The 17,611-nt window shown below is 40.4% G+C and overlaps 1 protein-coding gene across 2 annotated transcripts in view; it reads right to left on the bottom strand.

The window, feature by feature from the left end:
- The window catches only part of pals1a (protein associated with LIN7 1, MAGUK p55 family member a), a 92,623-nt gene that overhangs the window by 32,426 nt on the left and 42,586 nt on the right, over positions 1–17,611 (bottom strand). The window contains exons 2-4 of one of the 2 annotated variants that reach the window (XM_067991342.1): positions 15,772–15,856; positions 8,612–9,143; positions 4,664–4,872 (exon numbers count right to left, since the gene is read on the bottom strand). In XM_067991342.1, the coding sequence (XP_067847443.1) occupies positions 4,664–4,872; positions 8,612–8,978 (576 nt within the window). In that variant the 5' untranslated portion in view covers positions 8,979–9,143; positions 15,772–15,856. The remainder of the gene's footprint in view (positions 1–4,663; positions 4,873–8,611; positions 9,144–15,771; positions 15,857–17,611) is intronic. The other variant, XM_067991343.1, reaches the window with a different exon arrangement.

The following is a 17,611-nucleotide window of genomic DNA, read 5'->3' as shown; positions in this document are numbered from 1 at the left end:
CCACCCGTACCAGAGTACCCAGCCTCTTCCCTCCTCTTGTAGCCACAATGTCGATATAGCTGGTCTGGTTCAGCTTCGAATAATTGCCAACATACGAACATTACAATTGATACCCTCACCACGCCACCGCACCCGCTTCCCCCGCCTCAAAGCTATGTCATTTCCAAAGATGTGACCCTAAAGATGTTGATAGTGGGAATCTTGGTGATGGGGGTACCATTGAAGGTCAAGGGGAGATGACTGGGCTTTCTCTTGATCGAGATGGTGATGACCTGGTAGTTAAGAGCCATTTGTTACCTGCCATTTGTGAGCCCCGGCCTGGTTGTTATCCAGGTCAGTGGGTTACTTCATGATCGGAGAAGTTTGACATACTGATGTCACAATTCATAAACATACTTATGAATTACCCCATAATCAACAGGCCAACATTAGATGCATTTTAACTTCCAAAACATCTCTGGACTACGCCCAGACACATTGAAATATGAAATACATGCCAGGAATTTCCTCGGGACTTCTGTTGATTGAAATGAGATCATTACACTGTAGGGATGCTTTTCAGAAATGTCAGCAGCATTAAATAGCACAGTCCATTTCAAACCCTTGGCCAAGGGTAAGCTCAAATGGTAGCGCAGTCTAACATCAGTAATATTTGCACTTTTATTACTCAGGTATAAATACTCTAACCATTTATGCAACAGTTCAATTGTAACTGCTGCAGGATAGTTAATCAATTGCTGAACGTGGTCTTCTGATTTTTCTTTCCCAAAGTTTAAGGTTTTTACCCAAAGTTCTTCAAAGTATTTAATAAAGTACAAAGTCCTACTTTTCCTGCGAGATTGTACAGCGAAATAAAGTTGTCCTTTTTGCAGGGGAGGGGGGTTGCTGAAAGAAAGTGCAATGGCTGGCTAATTGACAAAAACCACAAGGTTCCAAACAAATAACTACATCAGTGTTCTGATTCCCTCTAGCATGCTCTGATTGCACTGTGTTGAAAGCAATTATATAATTCAGCAGTGTAAGTTATGAGTGTATTTACATAATAACGAACTTTCATCCAGCAGTGCCATGTGCATACATAAAAACTTAAAAAAATTAAATAGCACACCTGCTGAAACTAAACAGTGATGGCAAAGGCTGGACCTTTATCATGAGCGTCACAGATCTTGCAATTTTAACATTTTTGTTTGCAAAAAGTTACGGAGGGCATATGTCCCTGCTGTGGTTCCTCCTGATTGGCTGGTGTCTGTATGAATCACATCAAGTTCCTTCACTTCAGCAAATCAATTGTTTGTACCGCACTTTCTCCTCACTTTCCTATTTCTCCCAAAATACCAATGTTTTTTGCTAAACAGTTTCTGAAAATTTCTAAGAGGATTTTACAATTTTCTTCACAGGACTGAGTGATTTCTTCGTGATATAAGAGGAAAACTCGCTTGTATTTGGTCATTTCTGGCACCAAATTTCACCCCTTCCAATGGCTTCCTCCCCAGCCCTGAAATTTCTGCACATAACAGCACAAACACAAAGGTCTTGGATGGTTATAGGGCTGAAGAAGGTTTAAGAGATAGGAAGGGCGGGGCCATGAAAGAATCTGAACACGAGGATCAGAATTTTAAAATTGGAGGCGTTGGGGAGCAGGAGCCAACGTGGGTGTGCAAGCACGGGGGTAACTAGTTATTGGGACTTGGTGTGGGTTAGGATATGGGCAGCAGAGTTGTGACATTTTTACCATGACTAATCCACAATTTCCCACAAAAATTATCTGACAAAATTATAGCCTCGTGACGATGGCTAATGGGAGCACATGATCAAAAATAAGCTTCAAGGTCTAACTTTCCCACAAATCCAACTGTCTACAAAGAAAATGTAAATATTCTATTCGCTAAATAAAATTCAGCTCTGTCATGATGAAACATCCACACTTATATTTTTCCTTGGATATTTAAGTGTTTCACCAAATTCTTGCAAACATATGTTCTGCAGGAAATTGTAACAGTAATGTTTTGGGTATGAGAAAATCTCTGGTACACCGAACCCTACTCTTCCAAGCCAACTTCCTCTGGAATGCTTTATTAGCTGAGGCACAGAATATAAAAGCAGGGAGGTTATGCTGGAACTGTATAAAACACTGGTTGGGCTACAGCTTGAGTGTCACGCACAGTTCTGGTCACCACATTGCGGGAGGAATGTGATTGCACTGGAGAGGGTGCAGAGGAGATTTACGAGGATGTTGCCAGGACTGAAGAATTTTAGCTATGATGACAAATCAGATAGGCTGGGGTTGTTTTCCTTGGAACAGAGGGGTGATTTGATTGAGGGGTACAAAATTATGAGGGGCCTAGATAGTGGCTAGGAAGGACCTATTTCCCTTAGCGGAGGAGTCAGTAACCGGGGGGCATAGATTTTAAGTGATTGGTAGAAGGATTAGAGCGGAAATGAGGAAAAGTTTTTTAACCCAGAGGGTGGTGGGGGTCTGGAACTCACTGCCTGAAAGGGTGATAGAGACAGAAACCCTCAACTCATTTAAAAACTACCTGGATGTGCACCTGAAGAGCCGTGACCTACAGGGCTACGAACCAAATGTGGGAAAGTGGGATTAGGCTGGATGGCTCGTTTCTCAGCCGGCACAGACACGATGGGCCGAATGGCCTCCTTCTGTGCCGTAAATTTTCTATGATTTCTAATTAGAAACTCTGTTGTCTCTTTCAAAATAGAAGCTAATCCAGTCCTCTTTAAAACATCCACTAGCTTTCTCTTCCACCACTTCTGCTGATAATCTGTTCCACAATTCTATCACCCTTTGAGTTTAAAAAAAAAATCCCTAAACCTATTTTCTTTTGCCAGGCATAAATATCACTAAATTTGACAGGTCAGAGATTTGTTAGAGAGGTTTTTCTGTGCACATTCTAGAGATTCAAATCATCAAGCCAACTTTTCTTTTTCTTGGCCAGGGTACTGCATCTTTCTGACCTCAATACTAAATATTTCCTCTTTAAGGTTTCATAGTTCAGTTATTTTTTTCATTAAAAAAGACAAAAACCTGAAATATTTCCTGCTTATCAAGTGTCCAAAAACACCCTGGTACATGTAAGTGCTGAGATGCCCAATATATAATTTCCATATTGCACTAATACATAATCTAAAAAACAACTCGCATCAATATTTCTTTAGTCTTGGAGTCAATATAAACATCACTTTCTTCTGTGCCTTACCCATTGCAATTCAAATCTTGCAAAAAATCAAATAATCTGCACATTTCTCAAGGACAGGTTTGGATAATTACTTATAAAAAGTAAAATATATTTTAGTAAATTCAGCATCAAATTAATTTTCACCAACCATTATGTGTTCTTATTCTTTGATAAGGCAATGGTGCTTTTATCAATGGAGAAAACTGAAAACTTACATTTTTATAACTTTCCTTGCATAGATGAATGTTTCAGAATGCAAGAAGGAAGAGGTAAATATGTTGTAGGAATTTAAGGATTTGTGGGGGGAGGGAAGACACTACAGGCATGGTGCAAGAGATGGGTTTTTGAGGAGACATTTGAAAGCAGTGAGAAAGGTAACACAGCAAAATGGCAATGAAAGGCAGTTCGAGAAAGCATGAATAAAAGATTGGGCTCCTATGGGGAAATCGATAGGGACTGTGATAAACCAAGGCCCGAGAAACAGAAGGTGTGAGTTGAGACACAAGGTTGGAAAAAGTTGGGGGAACAAGGCTGCGGAGGGATTTGAAGCTAAGAAACAGATTTTCTGGAGTACAGGGAGTCAGAGCAACTCAGCAAGAACGGGGTGATGGAAGTGCAAGACTTTGTATGGAAGAGGAGATTACAGATTTCTGCATTACCTCCTGTTTTGGAAGAGTGCAAATGGGGAGAAATCGATCTGTGAAGTGCTCGATAGGAAAAAAGCTTTGGTACTACTGGGGGGTCAGGGAGGGGCGTAAGGCAGTGTTCTTGGCAATGTACTGGATTTGGCATTTAAAGCCCAACTCCAGCATAAACAAAACACCAAGGATGTGCACCACTGGATTCAACCTGAACAGGGAGCCAGGAAGGATGATGGAGTCAGAGCTAGAAGCACATTGGTTTGTGGGGAGCATAAACACTGGCATGGACTTGTTGGGCCGAATGGCCTGTTTCTGTGCTGTACATCCTATGTAATAAATGGCAATGAGCACTGAGCAAGATAGCTGCAGTCTCAGTGTTGAGCTGAAAAAAAATTACAGCTCATGCAGGACTTGGATACTTAGTAGTAATATTACAGCAAAAGCCTTCAGATCAATGATGGCGGCATCACCACACATGTGGAAGATGATCTCACATATGTGAATAACACTACAGTGAGGTAGCATGTAGATGATGAATAGGAGGGGAGGGGATTAAGGAGCTTTGGGCAGACTGGAGATCATTGTGCAGGCATAAGAGTAGACACTATTGGACAAGATGCAACTGAAGTGGAGCCATGAGAAAGTAATGGCACGTGTTTCAGAGGAACGCATTGCTCAGATGACATAAAAAGCACCCATTAACATCACATCATTATTTTATCACCAAAACATGCTTCAAAAGCTGCAATCAGAATATTGAAAACATAATTTTTTTTAAAAAAGGAAGCTTCATTACAACTATTTAATCTAATTTAACAGTAGACATACCTCCTGGGATAGCTCCTGTGCATTGGAGTTCACAGGATAAGGTGGACTCATCTTGTTCATATGAACTGCTACTGTATTATGAATGCTGAAAGCATTTTGGAAATCCCGGTTCTGAACCAGCTGCAAAATGAGTGCCACATCATCCTGACTCTGACCGTCAACCAGGCTGTGTTGTATGTGTTTCAGAGAAGACAGCAGCTCATCTACCTCTAGAGTTAAGAACACAAAAACCTTGTCAGTAGAATGATTCAAAAAGCATTTCACAACTCTTCTTTGCAGACAAGGATCAAACTAAATGGCCAATTGCTAGTGAGTGGCTGAGTCATACAGATTGGGAATGTCTCAGTTTTAATCCTGAGTTAATTAATTGATTTCAGTTATGTCAGCAATGTGCAGGGGAACCACAATTGGCCTCAACAATACCGGGTGGGGTAGACTGGAGGGAAGAAAATCAGCCAGGGTTGCAATCCTGCTGGAAGAGGATAAGTGAGGTAAGGTTTGGGCTCAGCTGTTATGTTTCCCCATAGTTGAAAAGCCTTCTGGAATCATGGCCAATTGGGTGAAATCCTGGAGGGTGCCTGGTAGTATAAAACTGCATTCCAACAAGGAGAAGGGGGGAATATTGGTTAAAGAAAAAATCAAAACAAGTGCCAAGACGGCTTTGTAATGCTTACACCTTCCCGAGCAATATATCATGGACTTGTTTTATCAACTGCTGTTCACATTAATTGATAATTTTATTTTATCCTACTTTTAAAGAAGTTAAGTGGATTTGCCATTGCAACATCATGCACCAGGGTTTGAAACTGGCAATTCTTGGCTTTGAGCATTACAGTTCTACATTTGTCACATCTAGTCTGGATCGGCCTGCATCTCTTTGGGGGACATGGGTGGGGTATTTTGTGCTCACAGAATTGTTGAATGTCAGAGTTGGGGAATGGAATGCTCTTCCACTTCACACACCCATAACCATCAGGAAGCATTACCACAGCAAGTATAACAATGCTCACAATGCACAGTGAAGCTCCATCTGCTCTGCCTCAATAAGATGTCTTCACCCAAATCAGAAGAGAAGCCCCTAATGCAAATTTTCCACTTTACACACCAGCCATTGTTTGTGCTCCATGAGTGAGATTTTTTAATGACGTCCTCATCTATTCTTAATTACTGAATGTTTTGCATTGTGGAGCTACATCCATTTAAAACTCAGTTGAGAATGCAAAAATTAATTTCACATAGCAGGCTAATAGCTGGCAGATAGAAACTTTCATCCCATCAAAATATGCTGAATTTGAAACCAGACCAACAAGTTGTGGTTTATATAGCGACTTGAACTTAGAAAAATGTCCCAATGTGCTTCACAGATGTGCGAGGATCACGGAAGCTGGGCCAAAGAAGAGACAAAGAGGGTTGATCAAAAGCTTGGTGGGTTTCAAGGAGAGCCTTATAGGAGAAGAGGGTGGTGCTGTAATGAGGGAGTTTAGGGAGAGATTCCAGAATGTGGGGCATAGATAGCTGAAGGCATTATTGGCAATGGTAGGGTAAAAGGAGGGGAGGGGATGTACAAGAGACTGCAGTCAGAGCAGTGGAGAGTATGGGGGTGTTGGAAGATATGACAGAGATGGGGGTGGGGAGGCCATAGATGGATTTATAGACCAGGACAATAATTTTAAATTCAGGTCATGGGAGACTAGGAGCTAACACAGGTCGACGAGGATAGGGGAAATAGGTGAGCGGGACTTAACGCAGGCAAGGATATGTGCAGAATGTTGGGCGAGTTAGTGTTTATTGCGGATAGAGGATGAGGGGCTGCCCAGAAGAGCAACGGAGTTATTGAGTCTGGAAGTGGTAAAGGCATGTATGAGGCTTCAATGGTGGATGGACTAAGATAGGGACAGAGGTGGGCCGTGTTACGGAGGTGGAAGTAGATGGAGAGGCTATGCAGTTGGAAATTTAACTCTGGGTTGAACAGGATGCCAAGGATGTGAACAGTCAGATTCAGCCTGTGACATGGCTCAAGAGGGGAATGCAGTCAGGAACCGAAGATGATAGCGTTGGTTTTTCCAATGGAGGAATGACACACAAGTAGTTTGACAGCAGCGGGATCGAGAGAGCTGGTGGAGAGATAGAGCTAGGTGTCATCAGTGTATTTGTGGAAGCTGACCCCATGGTTTTGGGATGATGTCACCAAAAGGCAGCATCTAGCAAGAAAAGGTGGCCAAGGACAGATCATGTGACTGTGCAGGGGAGGGGAGAGAAACCATTGCTAGAGATCCTGTGATGAAAATCAGGTCGGTAGGAGTGGAATCAAATGAAGACAGTCTCATGGAGCTGGGCAACAGAGGGGATGTTGGAGGATGATGGAATGGTAGGTCACGTCAAAGGCTACTGACAGGTCAAGGAGGGATAATTCACCAAATTCACAATTACAAAGAATATAGTTTGTGACTCTAATTAGGGCCATTTCAGTGCTGTGGGAGGGGCAGATGCCAGACTGGAGCATTGCAAACCACAAATTGCGGGAGAAAAGGGCCTGGAGCTGAGAGGCGAGAACATGTTCAAGGTCTCTGGAGAGAAAAGAGAGGTTGAAGATGGGGCATTGTTTCGTGGGAACAGAGGGGTTGAGGTTTTTTTTTTTTAGGAAGGTGTCAGAGGTGAAACAGTAATGTGCTACCCAGTACATCAAGTCCTCCACAAGAATCAGCACAAATAAATAAGAAAAGTAATATCTGCACTTCAACAGACTAGCATTGTTGCACATTAAGAAACATTCCCATATTTCAAAATTCCAATCCCAAATTTGTCTCAGACATTTCAGTATCTTGTCTAAACCTTTACAAATTTCAATGGAAGAAAAATCTATCAAGTTTCTGTTTTTTAATATTAATGTTTAAAATGATAAAACATACTGTATCATTTTAATGATTAGAATGCTTAAAAAATACAGACAAGTTGCAGACAAAACCATTTCAAATAGTGCCCATGAAATGGACAAGCAGATCACTGTTAAAAAATATTGTTGAAACTTTTTCTGGCTATTCATCACCAGTCACAAATCATATAGCATGAAGGGAACTGCAAAATCAGACAAAAGATATCTCAACAGATTATGGCAGCTACTGACGTGGGGAAAAAATATTTTCAGAATTAAAAAACGAGTCTTATTCAGAGATCACCATTGGAGGATGGTAATAAAGGAACCTGAATTTAGAATTAGCACTTAAAGCTTAATAGGAGAGGACAGAAAGAATTTTTAGAAATAAAAAGGTATTAGGACATGCAATGCTTTGCCACAAATGTTTATTGAAGCTGAGTTCATCAGAACATTTAAGAGGGAATTAGGTAGACACTTGAAAAGTATTAAAGGTTACAGGAGAAGAGCAGGAAAAAAGGATGAGGTTAGGTACCATGTAGAAGCTAGTACTGGCACAGACATGATGGGACAAATTGCCTTCTACTGCAATCTTACGATTTTATAACCGGTTGACAAATACACAGCTATGCATCAAAATGGAAATCTTAGCACTTAGCCCAAGATTTAATTACATTTCTTTACCGTAAATCAGGTGGTTTAACTTTGCACCTTTTTACCTTTGCTGAATGTTGAATGTGATATGAAATAATCACAATGGTCTAATTTTCATGCCAAGATGGGAGAAGATAAATCAGCAAAAAATTCCCAATTTACAGTACATTACCTGCTCTGCCATGATGCACAAGTATTATAAAATGTTACTTCAATTCTTCAGGTTTGTCAAAATATTTTAGCCACACAGAGCTCATTAAGTTGAGAAAATAGTAAAACTTAAAATGTCATGTGAGTACATTGTATGACTAGGCAAATCCAGGCTCTTCTGTCGCAAAATAACAATATTCCATTACAAATACAGTACATTTTATTCAGGAGCCAAGAAATGACTTCTTCACACATTTTGTCCACTTACATACCTAGAACTTTAACTGCATTGCTGGGTCCCTCTAAAATAAAGGCCTCCTCTTTATCAAATGTAGGGTTATCAATGCCCACTTTAGGCTGAATTTGTGCCAGCTTCTTCAGTCGAATGGAAGAATTAAGGTCAAACTCCTGCTTCTTTCCCTCTTCTTCTCGTCTACGACGCATATCATCCTGTTGCTGGCGAATCCTCTCCAACTGAGCACTTCGACGAACAGGCATGGTTCGTGAACCTAAGTCATCAGGGCAATCCACGGCCATTTCTCTGTGTCTTGGTGACTCATCACGAGATGAAAGGTCTATGTTCTTAGCCTCAATATCTGATTCCTCTGCAACATGTCCATTCATGTGTGAGGTAGTCATGATTACAACTGAAACTTTTCCACTTAACTGACTAATATCTGTAACTGTTATGTAACAGTTGGTTTGGTTTCAGAAAATCCATGTTAATGATGGAGGTACTTGTTGATGTGTAATTCACATGGCTGTGCACTTAAACTTGACAAGTCCACTTCATCTGAGCCTTAGCTGGAAAGAGAGAGAATTGCTCATTAGAATAAAGAAAACAAATGGAGTTTCATCCACTGGAAAATACAGTCACTGAAATCCAAAATAATCCACAATATAATCTCAGCATTTATTGTCTCACCTACAATCATTGAATGGTTACAGCAGAGAAGGAAGCCATTCGGCCCGTCGAGCCCGTGTTAGCTCTCTGCAAGAGCAATCCAGTTAGTCCCACTCCCCCGCCCTTTCCCTGTAGCCCTGGACATTTTTTCCCTTCAAGTACTTATCCAATTCCCTTTTGAAAGCCACGCTTGAATCTGCCTCCGCCACTCTTTCAGGCAGTGCATTCCAAATCATAACCACTCGCTGCATAAAAAGTTTTTTCCTCATGTTGCCTTTGGTTCTTTTGCCAATCACCTTAAATCTGTGTCTTCTGGTTCCAAGGAGAACATCTTCAGCTTCTCCAGTCTATCCATGTAACTTAAGTCCCTCATCCCCGGAACCATTCTAGTAAATCTTTTCTGCACCCTCTCGAAGGCCTTCACATCCTTCCTAAAGTGCGGTGCCTTGGACATTAGACTTAATACTCCAGTTATGGCCAAACTAGTGTTTTATAAAGGTTCATCATAACCTCCTTGCTTTTGTACTCTATGCCTCTATTTATAAAGCCAGGATCCTGTATGCTTTTTTAAACCACTTTCTCAACCTGCCCTTCCACCTTCAGTGTCCTGTGCACATATACCCCCAAGTCTCGGTTCCAGCACCCACTTCAGAATTGTAGCCCTTAGTTTATATTGCCTCTCCACGTTCTTCCTACTAAAATGTATCACTTCACACTTTTCTGCGTTAAATTTCATTTGCCATGTGTCCGCCCATTTCACAGCCTGTTTATATCCTCTTGAAGTCTATCAATATCCTTCTCACTGTTCACTACACTTGAGAGTTTTGTGACATCTGCAAATTTTGAAATTGTGCCTTGTACACCCAAGTCCAAGTCATTAAAATATATCAAGAAAAGCAGTGGTCCTGGTACCAACCCCTGGGAAACCTCTTTAGTTTTCTCAATACAAACCCACATCTCTGATTTCCCGAGGCTATCCAACATCTGTAGCTAAGAACCAAGCAGTTCCCAGGTTTCTGACACAGTCACTTAGAACCAGCAACCAAGACATCCTCTCTCCTTCCTTGGGAAAGAGCACCTAAGCTTTTCTTGACACCTCTCTAGAGAGATCAGGAAATTGACGGGAGGGGAGGGGAAGGGAAGGGGAGGGGAGGGGGAGGGAGGAGAAAATAAAACAGATGGCCCATCCTACAACTCTATGGCTGATAGCTGAAAATTGTCCTGGCTTTGCCTGAAAAACCCATTTGAGATGCTTACTAGGTGACACTATTGCCTCCTGAGTTTTTACTGGCACTGAGTTCCTCACGGAAATTTTGCGCAAAAGATACGTTCATTCTCTTAGATCACCAAATACCATGTGTCTGAAGCAGGGAGAGAGAGCAATCTTAGGGAGAGATGGTCCATGTCCAAAAACAACTTGTTGCTTCCAGCCTGCCAACACGAAGAAATTGAGGGAGGAAAAAAATGCGAGGGAAGGGAACAAACAAATTGTTCACCGGGGAAGAGAGGGAAACTTCCACATAAGTGGTTGAGAAATGATTAGATACCAGCAGAAAAAACCATGGGAGTAAAACCAAGAAAATGAAACTGTATGAAAGAACAATAAAGAAATGTAAAAATAAGAACAAGGGGGGCAAAAACTCATAAGACATAAAAGGAGACATATTCACAAACCACTTTTGACTTGGTATTTCAACACGGACCAGTGCATTTATCTCTTTCAACGTGGACCAGTGCATTTCTCTCATCAGATTCCACCTGCATGGCTGCCACTTTTTCTAACTGCTGACATTTTCAGTAGCAAATCCACCCACCAGTCAGCAGCAACCATGTGAATGAAACTGCCAGCTGGCACCTGCCACATCTACAGAGTGTCGGTATGAGTGCTGCCAAGGCATAGCAATTGTTTACCAGCAGTGCAAAGGTGGGAGTCCAAGTTTAAAGAAAATAATCAGGATTTCAATCATATTCCCAGGTAAGCGGGACAACCCCAACTGTCACTGATTTTTGCCATTTACGTAGCAACAAGAGTAGGCCATTCAGCCCATCGAGCTTGTTACGCCGTTTGCCCTTGATCTGTCAATCTCGCCCTGATTAGCTGGTGCCGAAGTCGAGGAATCTGCTTCTGTCATTGCACCATGTGCTCTTTAGAAAAACAAGTCAAATCAAATGTGTAATTGAGTCTTTCATAGAGCTGTGTATCCAGCAGCAGATGGTTTCAAGGTTGATTCAAACTAACAGAGTCTGAAGTATACATGAAACAGACGAAAATCAAATCTTCCAAACTCCATCCCAGGAAACATTCTGAATTTCAGAGCCAATGTATTTGACCTTTCATAAAATGTATTAATATTGCTCTCTCTGAGTTCAAGTACTCTAAACTTGTCATTTCCTTTATTGTGATCGATTATGTAACTTTGCCCAGATAATTATTAAACTTCACTGTTGAAATACCAAGTTGACAACAATATTTTAAGAGTCTCAAAATTAAATTGGAACCTGTTGCAACGTTTGGTTAGTGAGTTGGTGGCAAACAGTCATCAGGTGCAGCAATCAAGCAAATCACTGTAGTGAAAGGAGAGAGAGTGAAAGATGAAAGAAGACAAATACCATAGCATGGACCTCACCATACCTCCAGAGGAAGCACTGTCAGCGATCAAACAGGTTCTACCACCCACCTCAAGGAGGACAGCCCAAGCAGAACTTATGTGTGCCCCTTATGGGTAACTTGCCAAAATACAGAAACTCTACATATGATTTTTTTTTAATGTGGCAGCAATCAATCCAAGCTTTTTCAATAATCTGCTACACATTGATATATAGTAGCTATTGTATATGGATGACAATATATAGTAGTCATTGCATATAGAAAATAACAAAGTCAGCATAAGTTAATCACCTGCCCAATTATGTTTATAACTTAATTCCACTCTGGAATAAAATATGCAAAGCTGAAGGAGAAACAATATGCAGATAACAACAGAGTAGATCTATCTACCTCTTTTCATGTAGAAAGACATCCCAAGGAATTTCAGAGGCGAAAAGTAGTGGGTGCTGAGGCTTTGCGGGGGGTTACTGAAAGCTTGATCGAAGAGATGGGTTTTGAGAAATCTTTTATAAAGGTTGGGGCCAGATAGAGAAGTGGAGGGAATATCAGAGAGTAGGAGGCTGTTGAAGGTTCTGCCACTAGTGGTGGAGAGGGCAGAAGAATGCATGCCAGAGTCATAGAAGATTTCTTATATCCAAATGTAGCAATCCAATCACTGATCATCAAGAACAAGAACTGAGCACTACATCAGATGCTATTAATTTTCATTTAAATGGCTGCTCTAGAGAGTAGCTAGTTTAAACGAGTAGAACAGCACTATTCTTGCACAAGGGTGGCTTGCTGTAAACAACAGAACCTTTCTGATGAAAGGTCACTGAACTGAAACGTTTATTCTGTTTCTCTCTCCACAGATGCTGCCTGACATGCTGAGTGTTTTCCAGCATTTTCTGTTTTTATTGCTGTAAACAATGCTGGTTTGAATTGAATTTGTATTACTCGTGCGTTTTTCAAGAATTCCTGGATCTGGTAAACAGCTTGTGATGTATGTACAATTAAAAAAAAAACCATCACATCAGAACTGCACCAGTATGAAGTCATGACAATGCAGTAGAGTACACTGTATTGAGACAAACTTCCTCCTTTCATTATTCTGAAGCTATGAGTGATTGAAGCTCACAAGATAGAACTCAAATCCAGCAAAAATGAAGTATGTTGGAACCCATGCTTTTGGAATCTTAAATACTATAACCAAGACTGGCACAAAGGACAGCAACAGTTTTGATGTCAATTAAGTGGACACATATTTCAGTGGAGTGTCTGTGCCCTCCTACCACATTTCCTAATTAAACTCCGCTCTCCCCAAAGAAAGTAGAAATGAGTTGAGAATGCAAGCTGAGACACAAACATCCGACGCCTCAAGAGGTTACATGCAGTACAATCGAAATGCTAATTTCTATGATGAATATATTGTCAAGATCAAATTTGCCTGTTTTAAGAAACATTTGAATTCTCATCTTCATCTAAAAGACAACATAACCAAAGACATTAAAGTATATATTTTGAGAAGAAAGAAAAAGAGGAAAGTTTAATCTACACAACAGACTACAAAATCTCTAAGTGCTGTGCTGGAAGAGTGAGAGAGAAAGGAAGAAAGCTTGAATACTTCCAATTTCATACTTAAAGGAAAAAACGAGTCACTATTAACTTGTAATTTAATATCACAAATTGTTTAGATATGTTAGTTTTTCCAATCAAAAAAATGCATTTTATTTTGTCTCGAGTCCAAGCTCTGACCTTTAAAGACAAAATTAAGCTGCTGTTTGCTGGAAAAGATGAATATGTAGGATTATTAAATTTCTACAATGAAGTTAGCACCCAGTCTGAAACATTTCTCTTAACCCCCTCACCACCACATAAAATTTCTGAATTGCAGTTCAACAAGGTCCTAAGTTTTCTCCACAGAACGATCAGTGTTGGTCATTCACATTGACCAGAGAATTTACTGATTGTGGAGCACAACAGGAGTTCAGTTGCTATTAAGATTCTTCCTGCTCAACAACTGCAGCACTGTAGCATTTAGAATTTTTGTTTTGAGAAACAAAAAAAAAATCTATGGGGTAACAGAGACCTATGGGGTAGATTAAATTAGAATGGCAAAACATCTAAAAGCTGCTAAAATTGTAACATCATTTCAATTCCATAGTTTTAAGCAAAACAGATTAGTTGAATGCACAAGTAAAGCAAACCCAAATTTTGCAACAAAAGGGTTGGAATAAGCAGATCTCTGATTCCTGAAGCTGGAGAGTGTTAATTGCTCAGAAGTACAGTCCCTTTAACTCTTTTAGGGTGCGATATTCAGCACTAAGTCAAATTAGTCATTTTGAGAAGCGACAGCAAACCAATTCATATGTGCTTCTAGTTATTCCTAACAGGCCCCAGGGCCAAACAAAGCTGTAATAATCAATCCCAAACTCAATACCTGGGGAAAAAAACAATTTTGGAAAAAATTGTTTTTTTTTAGGATTTCATCAAAATATATGAAGAAAAGGACAAAGGAACATTCAAGGATTCATGGTTGAAAAGGATGGTAACGGTAATTTACATTTACACAAGCAACAAAATAGTCGCTTTCAGCATAATTTTATACATACGGGGTGAAAAGGCTAAAATACGAAGGTATGGAATACCTGGATATTCATTTAATTAGGTGGATGATGGGGTATAACCCTGATAAATTCACGCTGCTTCAGTCAAAGCCCAAGAAGATGGTGGCAGACGATCTCAACCGTCCACGAGAAACCAACGCTTAGAGTATATTTATTTGCGTACAAACTTGATTCTACAGGCTGAGGGCCAATTTTCCTTTCCGGGTCCCTGCTGTTACAGGTGCAGAGTAGCAGAGGTAAGCAGTTTCTGTGAGGGGAAAATAGCACTCCATTTTCATGGCCTGGCTGCACTCCCACCCCCTGGCAGGATCCTGTGCTGGGACACGGGCCATCAACTGAACCGAAATTGCAGGCCTGAGAAGAGAGCAACAACCAGAAGGCCCCGAGGTCCTAAGGTCATCCAGAGAGGGGGAGGATTTAAAATACCTTTTTGCAATCTTAGGGGTGCTTTTGGAGCCCTGAAGACCCTTCAGTTTGTGGAGGTCCCGATGCAAGTCTCATGTCAATTTTTTTTTGGACACCGCTCTAATTGGGCATCAACAGGTGCATAGAGAAGGAAGTGAGTGAGGGGGTCAGAGTACCCCTTCTCTAGCCTCGTTACAATTCCTATGCTGGACCAGCGACTGGAGTGGGTGTATGCTCAGCTATATGAACTTGGGGAATCCCCGGAAATTGCAGAGCAGTTTTGTGGGGGCAGAAAACTGATGTGACGGGTCTCCACCCTCACTTCCTCTTTACTGCATTCCCCAGGTTCAACCAAGAGGGAAATCGACTCTCTACTTTAAGGTTAGCAAGTCTGAGGTCTGCATGGTTGTGTTACAGATTTTGACATAAGCAAATGTCGCACGGCAGTGTTCCAGATTTAAATAAATAAGAATTACATAAGTTAACATTTACTGGTTGTCAGTAAATGATAGGAAATATCTACAGTAGCAACTTTTCAATACATTAGTTTGGACATTTAAACCAGCACACATTTGTGACATCAAGCAACAGGTTATTTTTAAACTCATTACTGCAGTGCAACTATTGGTGTAGGTCAACACAAAATATACTCTGCACATTGAGCTTATGAATTTATTACAAATTCTTTCTTTTCCTCAATGGCAATTATTTGCCTCCCCCTCATATTATATGGACTTTTTTTTACAAACAAACTTTTTCTACTCCTCCAGCCTTCCAGTGCAGCTGGAAATCCTCATTTAGTCAAGATTAGCATTCCTGTGGCATTCTGAAGAGCTAGACTTCTAGTTTCTATAGTAACAGTTTTGTCAGCCATCAAGATGCCCTGGCACAATACCAGAAAATACTTACATCACAACGGGAGAGTTACCACGTGTCAGATCCTTCTTTCTATCTTTCTTTTGGTCCCACGCCTGTCTAGGTTTCGCTATCCTGCCTGCCACAATATAAAAACAATGTTTTCTTTAAAAAGATAGTTATCATCTAAGTACACAACCACAACATATAGTTGCTCCAAGCCCCAGACAACAGATGGTTAAAGCTAGGCCATAAGAATCTGTAATGAATGATGCCAATAAAGCCTATAAAGAATGGCACTCAAAGTATCTGTTCTATTTAGGTCAGTCACTTTCGGGGAGGGATTTATACCTGATTAGCAATTGGGTAAAAAAATGGGCTGCTTCAATTAGTTTTGTAACTTTTAATGTGTTGCCATAAAAGCAGCTTTGCAAACCAGGAATCAAAACAGCAATAAGTGGGGGTACTCGTATTCAGGCATTACTATCCATCTCACCTCAACATCCAGCACAGATGATATCCATGCAAAAAGAGCATCCACTTTTCTTTTCTAAGCTTTAAAAATTCAACCAGTTCAGTATTTGTTGTCATAGTATAGGAGTGTAGCCGATAGACCAATTTGATATGGAAAATTTTCTACTTATAACCTTGTGACATTATTCAATTTCAAATACTACAAAGAGCAATATGTTCCATCTACATTAAATAAAAATACAAAAAAAAACACAAGTGCAGCTATTGCTGATACGAAGCATGAAACCAATCCTAAATCTGTACAGTATTGTTTCTCAGCTGCCAAACATATCAGCATCTTTGTAGATTTTAATAACCACAGCACTCAATTTTTTCAGTGCATTTTAAGGTGATTTGCTTTTGCCACTAATAAATTGCACACGGGTAATAATTTTTAAAAAATTATGCAATGACCTCATTTTTACAATTTTTCTTAAAGCTTTTCTTAAAGTTAAGAGGAGAAAAACTTAGCACTTGGCTCTCCCTGCATGAGTTAAGAGTCCCAATTCCTTTTGAGTCATAACTCAGACGTATGTCTGCATCTGTAATTTCACTTGGTAGTTTAAAGTAGCTATGCTGACAGCAGTAATGCAAGAAACAGAGTCCCATTTCCTTTCACTTCCTCAAAAATTAAGGTGAGCATTTATTATCAGTCATCTGTACAAAGGAAGAATAAAGCCTTATTCACACAAAAGTTATCAATTACAGCAATTCATGAATTTTTTTCCACAAAGACACTGGCAAAATTATATTCTCTTTATCCTTACCCTCTCCATTAGTACTTTGTTTCCAAGCAGTACGTATATGCTTTAGTCAGGACAGCCCAGGCCCAAAAGATCAGAGTATTTTTTAACATCAGAGTGGACACCACGTGAAATGTAATAGTAACTGTCACTAACTGGAAATAAACTGTTTAATACGAACTAGGTTTTGTCTCCTTGTAAATTTGAGTGGTTGCTTGTTTTTCAGATTAACATAACTTGGTTTACATCTCACAAACTACACTGGGCTGTGTAACAGCTTCAGCGTGGGATTCAGTCCTGTGAATTTTTTTGGGCACCTACCTTAGCTTACCTACCAAGGGGCATGTGTGAAAGGTATAAAAGAATCCCTTCATCTGATAGCCCATGTAAAGTCTAGTAAAGGATTTCTTATTAAGTGTTTGCCGTGGCTCAGTGGCAGCACTCTCTCACCTTTGAGTCAGAAGGTTGTGGGTTCAAGTCCCACTCCAGAGACTTGAGCACAAAAATCAAGGTTGATACTCCAGTGCAGTACTGAGGGAGTGCTGCACTGTTGGAGGTGCTCCCTTTTGGATGATACATTAAACCTCTCAGGTGGACATAAAAGATCCCCATGGCACTATTTAGAAGAGCAGTGTCCT

This window comes from Heptranchias perlo, chromosome 10 (genome assembly GCF_035084215.1).
Source record: "Heptranchias perlo isolate sHepPer1 chromosome 10, sHepPer1.hap1, whole genome shotgun sequence".
NCBI lineage: Eukaryota > Metazoa > Chordata > Chondrichthyes > Hexanchiformes > Hexanchidae > Heptranchias > Heptranchias perlo.
Note: the sequence above shows the minus strand (reverse complement) of the source record. Positions and strands in the feature narration are given on the sequence as shown.